Here is a 12,742-nt window from a genome sequence, read left to right as displayed (position 1 = left end):
TTTAGTCATGGAATTCTAAATGCAGAAGTAAAATAACTCCAGGTGTGTGACTAGCATAAGATCAGGACAATGCTGGATTCTGAGTGAAATTCTTTTGTGGTGTATTTGGATGACATACCAATCAGTGATATAGATGCACCAGCATTCAGAGGTAACTCTTCTTGCAGTAAAGTTATAGTGGTCATCCTTGATATTTTACATAGTACACAACAGTTTTTTTTTTTTCCTAAATACTAAGCAATGTAAATTCAATGGATACCACAGATAAAATGGTCCCAAAGAGGACTTATACTTAGAAAAAAACCAAAAAGTATTTAGAACAGCACATTTGTATTATATTTAAAAAGTACAAGATGTGAATAAGAGTTCTATGTCCATGTGCAATAATTAAGTAGGTGTCTACTGTGATGTGGCCCAAGGTCTTTGGTCTGAAAAAGTTCTCACATATCTGAAGCCCTAGCATGACAGCTAATTTGCCTTATTTAGAGATACCTCTACTCCCCACTCAGTTCTCCAATTATCAAAGTAATGTAGGATCAATGTAGGAAATTTGGAAAGTATAGGAAAATGAAAAGAAGTAAAAAGTGAAAAACTAAAACCAATAATTATTGCTGACAATGGATTCTTGTGGGGGTAAAGGGCTACAAATCGCCAGGGACTGTTCATGAACAAGTTGAATAAGGAATTTCCAAAATTTGTCTTCAGTGTGGTGATGGGCAGCTTGGTGTGCTGTTCTTCCCTGCAGCCAGTAGCTGTACCTCCTCAAAGATCTGAATTTCAGCCTCTGGGCCCCTCCTCTAAGATGTTGTCTTTCGCTTGTTCACTTATTCCCTTAGCCCTGTGGGTGGTGGTTTCTTCCTGCAGTTGCTACTTCTACTACACCGGAGAGTTCTCATGTTAATTCTATATATTACAGTTTCCCCTCATTGATAAAATGCTGAAAAAGCTTTCAACAAAATTCAACATCTATTTCTGATAAAAGTTCTTAAGAAAATTAGGAATTGATGGATATTTTTAACATGATAAAATATGTAGTCCTAAAGCCAGGATCTTATTTAATAGTAAAATGCTGGAGGCATTTCCACTGAGAAAAAGACAAGGATACCCATTTATTCTACTACTATTCAATACTGTATTAGAGGTATTAAGCAATGCAATTAGACAAGAAAAATAAATTGAGGCACAAAAATTGATAAAGTAAAGCCATCTCTATTTGCAGGTGATATGATGGTACACCTGGGAAATTCTTGAGAATCGATGATAAAACTCAAACAATAAGGAGTTTAGTAAGATAGCAAGACACAGAATTAACGTACAGAAATTGTCTTCATATCTTAAAACAATAATCAGCACAAAATGATAGAGAAAACCTCATTTCAATAGCAACAAAGATGATTAAATACTTAGGAAGAAGCTTAACAAGAAACAGGCAAAACCCACATGAGAAAAAATTTAACACTCCCCCAAAACAAAAAAGCAGACTGCTTCTGATTAGGATGGCTTAATATCATACAGATGTGTTAACTAAAATTAGATCTTGATCTCACAAATGCTCAAGAATATACTCCAAATGGATCAGGAGTCTGTTTAAATTTGAAAATGAAACAATACAAGCACTAGAAAAACAAGGGTGAATTTATCTTTAACCTCAGTATAGAGAAAGGCTTTCTAACTATTAACAAAACTGAAAGGCAATAGAGATGAATAAAATTCACTACATTACAAAAAAAGGAAGCTTTTTGTATTACAAAGAACACCATAATCAAAGCTGAAAGACAATTAATAATCAGGATAAACTATAACATATGTATAAAGAGTTAATATATGACGAATTCTTAAAATTTGAGAAAGGACCAAAAACCCAATAGTAAAGTGGGAATGAAATAAACAGACTATTCATAAAGATATTCAAATGGCCCTTAAACATATGAAAAGATATTCAACCTCACTCATAGCTAGAGAGATGCAAATTAAAACTACTCTAACATGCCATTTTTTAAAACCTATCAGATATGGCAAAAATTAAAAAGCATGACAAACACATTCTGCTGGCAAGGCTGTGGGAAAAGGCATTCATATATTTTTGGTGGGAAAACAAACTGGTACAATCTTTTGTAGGAGAATTTGGCGATATCTAATAAAAGTAGATATGCACTTATATTTTGACCCAGCATCCTACTTCTGGGAATTTACCTGAAGGAAGATACATCCCAACGAGAAAATACACCTGCACAGGTTATTCGATTACAGCATTGTAATGGCAAAACATTGGAAATGACCTAAATGCCCATACAAGTAAGAGTACTTGTATTGACTATGGTATATTCACACAGTGGAGTACTATGTAGCTGTTAAAATTTTTTTTGAGAAAGATCTCCATGAACTGGTATAGTTTCCAGGGTATACTGTAAAGTGAAGGAAAAAAAAAAGGATAAAAGAATAACTGTAGTATATTACATTTCATGTAAGAAAAAAGGAGAAATAATAAACAGCCATCTATTCATTTATTTAAAAGGAAACACAGGAAGGATAAACCAGAAACCAGAGATGGATTACCTATAGGGAATAGGTGTAAACAGGATAGAAAGGACAGGAGGAAGAGAATGAGGCAGAAAGAATAGGAAGGAGTGACACTTTTTGTATAGTTCCAACTTTTAGACCTATGCTATTTCACATACAAAAAAAATTAACAAGTAATGAGCAGGAATTCATTATGAAACACAAACAAAACCAAACTGCATTACAAATGAGTAACACAATCATACTGAAAGGGGGAGCAAAGAACTAACCTACATAACTTCGTAAAATAGTATTTTGATTACGTACTCTTAAGACCAAAAAGGAAAGGAACTATATACAAATACTGCACTCTGGTTAGTAGTTTTTCATAGGGAAATATATGAATTAATTCTGAAACTTTATGTGTATTCTAGAAATTAAGCAAATAAGTGAACAGATTATACATAGTCAGATTTCTTACTGTTGGACAAGAGTATTAAGTAGAGAAAGGAGGAAGACTAGAATGAATCTGGTGTTGGTCTGGTAATGGAAGTATCTATATGAACTCATGGAGATACATACAGTATACACATACATACACACACACATATAGATCTAGAAATTGATATAGATGTATATACATACATACATTTTCTAGCTCTGTCAACTAGGCTAGAAGCAATGACACTTCAGTACCAATGAGTACACTTAGTGCAGATTTTGGTTCTAAAAGGAACCATGGATGCTTAGAGAAGTCACTGATTCCAGGGTTAAAGAAGAGAAAATATGAGTCCAGAATATCTTCTGGTGCCAGAAATTAAAGATGTATTTACAAAAAAGAATGGGGACATGTCAAAAAGACACAAGGGTCAATGGGGAGGGGTTTGTGTGGGCAAATCTGGGACATTTTGAGTAACAAAATATATGATAGTAGTGCGTTATAACCTATAGAATAACATAAGAATACATGGGCCCATTATCAATACAAAATTGAATAAAGAATGGAGATGGAAATTTCCTCACAGAATTTGAACTACAAAAAATAGAAGATGAAAACAGAAAAATCATCATTCGGCAAATCCTAAACTAACAATTGTTTCAGTAAAGAACCATGGGGGAAACACCCAAAAAACAAAAACCATGAATGTCTGCCAATTAGTGGGCAAAAGTATGAGAATATGATACTTACAAGAATTTTCCCATAAGATACTAATTACAAATGGAAAATTTACAACTTTGACATTGGATATAGCTGGCAGATAGCACCCTAACCAAGTGATCAAAATTAACATCACTAGTAAGAGGACAAATTGACATCATGTGCTTGCTGATACACTGAAGACACACCCGTTTTGTCTTATTGTTGCCAAAAATGCATAAACTGAATTTAATTGTGAGGAAACATTAGGGAAATCCCAAATTGGGAGATCTTCTACAAATAATTGGCCTGTACTTTTCAAAAAGCCTAAGGTCATAATAGACAAACACTGAAGAGTCCCAGATTAAAGGGGTTTAAGAGAGATGACAACTAAACAATATGTGATAATGCAGTGAATCTTCAACTAGGGAGATATTAGTGGAGCAAATGGTGAAATTTGAATAAGGTCTGTAGATTAATAGTGTAAGGTGATATAATATTTTAATAATGTTAATTCCCTGATTTTGACAATTGTCCTGTGGTTGTATGTTATCATTTGAAGAACATGGAAATACTTCATTATATTTTTGCAATGTTTTTTGAGTCTGAAAGTTTTTCAAAATGAAAAGTTAAAAAAAATTAAAAAGAAGTATCTTCATCTCATCAGGGAAGTAACTTGAACAATCCCTCCACAATATATCAAGCTAACCTTGATTATTAGAGTTAAGAAAAAAACATTTGAAATTCATAGCCTTCATTTGTAATTAGTCTAACTAGAAACAAACCTTAATTTTAAAATGTAGTTCAATCTTTTCATTTACTAACACCTGACCTATAGGGCAGCAGCATTATAAACATTAAGAAAATATTTAGAGATAATGGATGGCAGACACAAGTAAGAGAATACCTTCTAACACTTAGGGATTTTCAAAGGTATGCCTCAGCAGGATTTTCTACAGCACATAATAGATGATACTTTGGCAGTAGAGGAAAGGGAGGATTTGGATTAGGTCTTTTTCTAACCTGAGATACTGTAATGTTCTAGAACTATGTGCTAAGTTAGGTAGACTCCAAAGAGCAATTTAAAATCTCCCATTACTCTGGCCAACAATCTGGGCAAGAGCATCAATAACATGTCTCTTCTTTGCTTAAAACAAACCCAGCAACAATTAAGTGTAACAGAAAATAAGAACACTGATAGAGTTTGACAAATTTATTGGTATTTTAGTAAAGACATTCATCTCAGTCGTTTTGGGATATTATTTCAACATAAACATTAAAATGAACAAAAATGGGAAGTTTGCCTACGTTAAAGCAAGTTAAATTCATGTATCTTGATATAATTAAACCATGTAAGTAAGAACTAATCGTTCTATATACATTTCCATTGTTTTACTTGGGGCTTACTCTAAACTCAAATGCAAGTGAACAAAGTATTAGGAATATATACAGGCTGCTTCTCTGGAGTTATTACCTATTAAAAGAGCTCAGCAAGTAGTTATCACCAATTAAACAGTCTGAAGCTGCCTCCAAATCTAACATTGTAAGAGTTTTCAAGGAAATCATTATACTATATGTTTCTTTTATGTGTGACTATGCTTTTAAAGATGTGTTTAACTGTCACATTAAAAAAAGAATTCATATACAAAAATACAAAATAAACACAATCCTACAACACAAAGATTAACAAAGTATATGTGGTCAAAGATTCCATAAAATATGTTTAAAGATGCATTTTCTTTCCTTTTATTTTCAGTATCTAAAATGTGCTTTTGAGAGGCCACTGGTTAATATGTGTACAGTTAAAAGAAACCATATTATTGTGCTAAATAAGAATTCCTGTAAAAAGTTCAAATCAAATTGGATTTCACAAGTTAGTAACATAAAATGCTTTGATAAAGTTACAGAAAGTGCATCTTTCTTATTTTCCATCTTCATACAATGTTGCCTTTTTTTTTGGTGTTTATATCCTTTAAAAAATAAGAACAGCCAAATATTTAACTATTATGTACATTTAAATTTTTGGTGGTGGTTTGTTATTTTAAAAGAAACAGCTTCCTTATGATTTGCCTGAAGATCTGGTGGAAATGCTTACAGGAACTAGCTAATAACAAAAATCAGAGAAGCACATTCAAAATACTGATTTACTTTGGTAGCGAATGGTTGTTCTTTGAAGACTATCAAAGGTAGACAAGACCCTCTAAAGTGAAGTGGGCTATTTTAAATACTCAACAGTTTACATAAAATTTTAAAATGTTCTTTTTAAAGAGCTAAGCATCTGTATCCACTGATAGCAGTGCAATAACTAGTTTATGATGATTCGAAACAAAACAAATGCCCATTAGGAAAAAAAAAAAAGCTGTATTTTCATTTTTATCTAATTTACTTTCTCAGTCAATAGTCCAGCAACATTTTCCTCCCAATACAATATTCCCTTCTCTATAAGGCTGTTCCTGGGAGCCAGACTTTAGGTTAACAAGGGAGTTAAGTTAGAGAGTAACTGCCTACAGTTTAAATAGACAACTTTTTGCTTCCCTCTTAATGTGCTAGTAGTTGTGTCTAAAAAAATATGCAATTCTTAGAAAGGTACCATTTCTGATTTTTTTAATCATCTATAACCTTCGGAAACTAATCACATGAAACTACAAAATTAGCAAATGTCTTGAAATCTGTATATAAAACATAAATTACCTTTAATTTCAAATTCTCATTTATTAGTGTACCACTCAATCTTCAAAAAAAGAAAAAGAAAAAAAAAGGCGGCTCCAAAGATAGTCTTATACCATTCTTTAAAAAAGGAAACTGTTCCTTTTAACTTTACACCCACCCCATACCCCAATTTCAAAACACATCATTTAATTGTCTTGGTCATGGACATTTCCAAGATGAGATTTTATATTTCGCTCCCATAGCTTCTGGTTATCAGAAAACCCATGCTTTCCTTTATTGAAGGAATTTGGTCCTGCTGATGTTGGTGTATCCCTGTGTTAAAAGAAAGGAAACTTATTTAAAATGTTATATAATGACTTTCGGGCCATGTTTTTAACTCATTCAAAACACATTTGTTTAGCACCTATTATAAATGCAGGCCAAACATCAGAAGCCTCTACAGATCTTTTTAAAAATACCCTTTACACAGACCCTGTCCTAAAATTTCAGATTCAGTAGGCCTGAGAAGGAGCCAGGTAAATCTGTAGTTTTAACAAACATTTAAGGTGATTCTGATACGCAGCAACCACTATAGTGGCAACCACTAGAGTTTTAAAAACCGTTGCTTGTAACCCATTAACAGGGTCATCAAATCAATTTGGTGGTGGCTTGCCATCAGCATTTATAAAAAATGAAACAGAAGATGTCATTTTATGAACTTCTGTTTCAATTTTAAATGTTTAGCTATATGAAGATATATGTATCCTGGGTGTTTAGATTTGGTTATAATGCCAGATGTATTTCTTACTTTAGGTCCCAGTCCGAAAGGGAGGCAGGCAGCCAGCCACTGGGACAGTTCCCGTGTGAATCATAGATGAAGTCTGAAGACTGATGCTTGAAGACTCAGCACTTAATTCTTTGGGATAATATATACATTTGGTAGAAGTGGGGATATAGTATAGGTTGTTTTGAAGCCCAGCTTTCTTATTAGCCTCTAAGTTATCCATTTACGCATACAAAGACAGGAAACTGAACATCGTGTTAACGTGAAATAAATGTTATTTCCACAATAACAGAAACAACGGAGGAAAATTTTAAAATGTTTTTGTCTTCTTTTGATATTTGGCATCTAAATTACTAAGGAAAATGGGACACATACAATCAAGATTAAGTGGTGGGAATATCTTAAGTGAGATGAATGAAAGCCATTTTTTTATACCTGAAAAAAACTTTTAATTTAAATTTTATATCAGAAACATTTCTCATAACTGTTTATCTGAAAAAATTTAGATTACATGTATCTGAAAAAAAATGGCATTAAAAATTATTGTTATTTTTTCTTAAAATACTAATTTTCTTTTACCAGGAGAGTAATCTCAGAAAACAAAACTCTTTTGCCCAAATATGCAAGAAAAGCTTGAACACTAATAGATTATGTGCAATTTGCAATTTATTCTTGCTCTTAATTCACTATAATTTTCTACAATATTATACAAAAATTATAATACCTTCCAATATTTTTCATCCTCATCTTTGCTTCTGGAGGCATTTCCTCTGGTTCACTCTGGAGAAAAAAGTAAGATAGAAACAGAGATGACTGCATGTAGATAGAGCTGACCCTTGCACAATGCAGGAGGATTAGGGGCACTGCCTCCACAGCGCCACAGTCAAAACCCCGTGTGTAACTTTATAGTTGACCCTCCATAGCCGCGGTTCCACATCTGAGGATTAAACCAACCTTGGGATAGCACGTTACTGAAAAAAATCTGTGTATAAATAGGCCTGTGCAGTTCAAACCTGTGTTGGTCAAGGGTCAACTATATTAAAATCACTTGATTACCAATAATGCTAAATTTTATATCTAAGTCTGAAATTTTGGTGAAAGGAGAAAATCATTTATCTTAACTACATTAAAAAAAAACCCCTCATGCTTCTAGTGTGCTGATTCTGCATAAAGAAAAAAAATCTGGTAAAAACTTGATATTCTAGGGACTTCCCTGCCAGTCCAGTGGTTAAGAATTCCGTGCTTCCATTGTAGGGGGCGTGAGTTCGATCCCTGGTTGGGGAACTAAGATCCCGCATGCCGTGCAGCGTGGCCAAAAAACAAACCAACAAAACACAAGAACAAAAAAACCCCCCAAAAAACTTGATATTCTAGAACTAAAACTATTTGTTTACTATAAGCTACACGTTGTGTTAAATGCTTTAATATGCACTATCTTTGAAAACCCTAACAATCCTACAAGGTGGGTATGAGTATCATCGTTCACATTTTGTAGGTAAGGTAAACAAGGTTAACTTGTCCCAAGTCACAAAACAGCTAGACGCCAAAGCAAAGGCTCTTAACCATTTTACTGTATTGCTCCTTCTCAAAAATGTCTCCTTTACTGAAAAGACATCTTGAAAGCTCATTCTCTACTACTTTTCCAGTTACAGCTCGTGGAAAGATATATGACAAGTGTCTTTTAGATGTTTTTAAGTATAAATGTTACTGATGAGCTAAATATTATTTTTTACAGTCATCTGCAAGATCCAGCTTAAAGGGATTTCTACTGGTCAAATCTGGGAAAATTTGAGCATTATAACCTGTTAAATAGAGCCTACACTTATAAAAGCTCTTTCTTACGGTAAGAGACAATTAATAAACATAGAAGGGATGAAAGAATGAAAAAAATCACCATTCGGCAAACATCATAATAATTGATTCTGGTAAGAATCATCAATGAATGTTAACACTCATGAGTGAACACTTAAGAAATTATGTATTTTCACATATTCTTTTTTAAAATTTTAGTTATTTATTTTTGGCTGCGTTGGGTCTTCATTGCTGTGCGCGGGCTTTCTCTAGTTGCAGCGAGTGGGGGTTACTCTTCATTGAGGCGCACGGGCTTCTCATTGAGGTGGCTTCTCTTGTTGTGAGCACGGGCTCTAGGCACGTGGGCTTCAGTAGTTGCGGCATGTGGGTTCAGTAGTTGTGGCTCACGGGCTCTAGAGTGCAGGCTCAGTAGTTGTGGCACACGGGCTTAGTTGCTCCGTGGCATGTGGGATCTTTCCGGACCAGGGCTCAAACCCGTGTCCCCTGCATTAGCAGGCAGATGCTTAACCACTGTGCCACCAGGGAAGTCCCCTTCACATATTCTTAAAACATATCCCCACAAGATAAATTTTAATTATAAAAGATAAAACAGTAATTTGACAGTAGAGAAATCTGGCAGACATCACTTTAACTAAATGATCAAAGTTAACATTGCCAGTAATGGGATATACTGACAACATGTGCTCCTGATATGATGCATTGAGAACTTGGCGTCACTTCTGTGGTATGCCTGCCAAAAGGAATGTGAATCTAATCATAAGGGAACATCAGACAAATCCAAACTGAGGGACGTTCTACAAACTAACTGGCCTGAACTCTTCAAAATGTTAATGCCATGAAATACGCAGAAAAACCCAGGAGTTGTCCAAATTAAAAGAGACTAAAGAGATACAACTGAAAAAGTATTTTTAAATTTCAAAATTAACTAAATGAACACACTCTTTGTACAATATATTTCAGGCTTAGATATATATCCAAGGTTAATTAATATGTTCTGCAGAAAAAGGAAGAACCAGATGAAGATTTTATTTCCTTTTTTTTTTTTTTTGGCCACACTGCGTGTCATGCGGGATCTTAGTTCCCTGACCAGGGATCAAACCGGTGCCCCCTGCAGTGGAAGTGCAGAGTCTTAACCACTGGACTGCCAGGGAAGTCCCAGATGAAGACTTTAGATGCATGTGTTCTTTTACCTAAGAGACAAGTTTATCCCTACCAGTCATTACCATCTTATAGCAGAAAGAGTGTTGTCTGAACCTGTCTAAAATTTCTTTAAAAACAGGGAAAACAGTAAGGTATGATGCAAAGAACATAGGACAAGAAACCAGAAAGCTCAGTTCTAGTTCAACACTTGTGCACAATACTTATGCACACTTAATTTCTCCATTTGGAAAATAAGAATAACCATATCACACAATTCACAAGGATATATGGAGGATAAAATAAAGTTGTGTGAAAAGATTCAAATTGTTAGGCGTTCAAAGCAAGCCATTTCTATTATGTAGGTGCTTACTATTTCCAGCCTCTCTACTTCTGCACATGTTGTCCCCTTCTTCCTACATTGTCCTTTCCTGATTAACAATCTGTACAAACCAAAATGCTACCTAATCTCTCTCTTTTTAAAAATTAATTAATTTTTGGCTGCACTGGATTTTCGTTGCTGCAAGCGGGCTTTCTCTAGTTGCGGCAAGCAGGGGCTACTCTTTGTTGTGGTGCGCAGGCTTCTCATTGCAGTGGCTTCTCTTGTTGCAGAGCACGGGCTCTAGGTAAACGGGCTTCAGTAGCTGTGGCTCGCGGGTTCTAGAGTGCAGGCTCAATAGTTGTGGCGCACGGGCTTAGTTGCTCCGCGGCATGTGGGATCATCCCGGACCAGGGCTCAAACCCGTGTCCCCTGCACTGGCAGGCGGATTCTTAACCACTGCGCCACTCTGGAACATATACATATTGACTAGATCTTTTGGCAGAATCACCTGCACTATTGTTATTCCTCATGGGGATACAGGAAGAAAGCACTATAGCTGCCTTTTAAAGCTGAACACATGCATAATGTCTCACTGAAGACTCCAACTATAAAAATTATTGAAGATAGCAGTATTGAAATTTTCTTTTTTTAGATCCTACATATTTCATAGCACATATATATATTATTACTACTAATAAGCATTTGTTGATTTGATTAAGTTCCTTGCCCCCCTAAAGTCAATAATATTTTAAATAATCCCACAACCAAATTAAATAAATAAACAAATATCCAGATTTTGCAATGTCATTTAAAAAACAACAACAACTGTTCAGAGTTGCAAAAAAAGTTCACTAGTACCATTAGTACAACTTGACAATTTGCCACTAACATCTTTCTTAAAGAACTTCTTAAAGTAAAACAAACAAAACTAGGTATCAACTTACATCTTCATCTTCATTAAAAGCTGCTGCTACTGAAAGGGTTTTTGGAGCAAGAGTTGGAACGGTTTCCTTAGGTTTCTGAAGAAGAAACATTAAAAAGAGTATAATATAATGCTTACACACGCTTATTTAATGATAAAAATAATTTATCTTCAAAGATTCAACTTTATGTTTTCATAGAAACATATAGTAAGGAACTAAGAACAAACATTGGAGAAATCTACTTTCTTTTTGAAAATGTGGGTTATCAATGGGTAGATTTTACTTTGTTAATTATATGTCCATTTGTTTTCATCCTGTAAAAGATTTTCTAGTTAGGGTCTATAATTTAATATCACTTAGCTAAAAGGTACCTGGTACAGGTAAGAGAAAATGAATATTAATACCTGCCCATAGTAACGTTAAAATTAAGCACAGTGTGCCTTGAGACAGACATGAAGACCCATCTTTCTCTACGAGCTAGCTGCCTACTGGACAGCGCCACTTAGAGCTCCCAGGGGTACTGCAGCGCTCTTTAAGTGCTCAAGCCAGAAAACCTTTTCTTCAACTTGCACATTTTATTGTAAGGTCCTATTAACTAGATCTCTATTAAATAGACTTAAATCTCCCCCTGCCTTCCCAGCTTACTACCACACTACCAACACTATGGCCCCTTAGCATTACTTGCCTGAACTGCTGTTAGAAATACCATCTCCCCACCTCCTTCTGTGTTTATTTTCCTCTAATTCTCTATACTGGTACCAGAGTAATGTTTCTAAAATGCAAATCTGTTTAAGGCTCCAGACTCCTTATAATGATTCCATGGCTCCTCTAGAACCCAGAGAATAAAACCAAACTATATTATGGAGTACAAGTCCTTTATGATTTGGTCCTGTGGTCTTATTTGGGGGGCTTTTTATCCCTGCATTTGCCTACCAAACACTTCCTAACTATGAACAATTTCCTGAATGCATCATGTGGCTTCACATCTAAACTGCCTTTGCATAAAAGTCTTTTTTTTTTTTTTGGCTGTGCTGCACGGCTTGTGGGATCTTAGTTCCCCGACCAGGGATTGAACCCGGGCCCACGGCAGTGAAAGCACCAAGTCTTAACCACTGTACCACCACGGAATTCCCTGCATGAAACTCTTTTTATCTGAGATGTCCCTTTGCCTCTTGCCTGCACTTAAGCCAACTCTAGCATCACCTCACCAGTAAAATCTCTGAGCTGCTGAAACAAAATTAACTATCCCTTCTTGTATAACAGAAACACTTTTTATAAACAATGTTTGTTCCTGAAGAAATAAAAATGTCCATTTGGAAATTATGCATAGTAACTCTAGAAACACCCTTTACTCTTAAAGATGTCATGTATTTGATGTTGTACATAAACATAAGACACAAGTAAGTATTTGTTGGTTGTTTGACTATCTTTTCGCATCATATAATCAAAAGCAACAGTTTCAACTATTTTCATATCCT

At 34.9% G+C, this 12,742-nt stretch overlaps 1 protein-coding gene across 3 annotated transcripts in view; it reads right to left on the bottom strand.

Moving 5' to 3' along the window:
• The window catches only part of PCNP (PEST proteolytic signal containing nuclear protein), a 32,789-nt gene that overhangs the window by 13,437 nt on the left and 6,610 nt on the right, over nt 1–12,742 (bottom strand). For 2 of the 3 annotated variants that reach the window (XM_082392213.1, XM_082392215.1), the window contains 3 exons: nt 11,286–11,360; nt 7,795–7,850; nt 4,836–6,619 (listed from right to left, as the gene is read on the bottom strand). In XM_082392213.1, the coding sequence (XP_082248339.1) occupies nt 6,493–6,619; nt 7,795–7,850; nt 11,286–11,360 (258 nt within the window). In that variant the 3' untranslated portion in view covers nt 4,836–6,492. Of the gene's footprint in view, nt 1–4,835; nt 6,620–7,794; nt 7,851–11,285; nt 11,361–12,742 lie in introns of those variants that run through there. The other variant, XM_082392214.1, reaches the window with a different exon arrangement.

The sequence above is a fragment of the Balaenoptera borealis genome, assembly GCF_965194805.1.
Source record: "Balaenoptera borealis genome assembly, chromosome: 5".
Taxonomy (NCBI): domain Eukaryota; kingdom Metazoa; phylum Chordata; class Mammalia; order Artiodactyla; family Balaenopteridae; genus Balaenoptera; species Balaenoptera borealis.
This window is presented reverse-complemented; position numbering and strand designations above follow the sequence as displayed.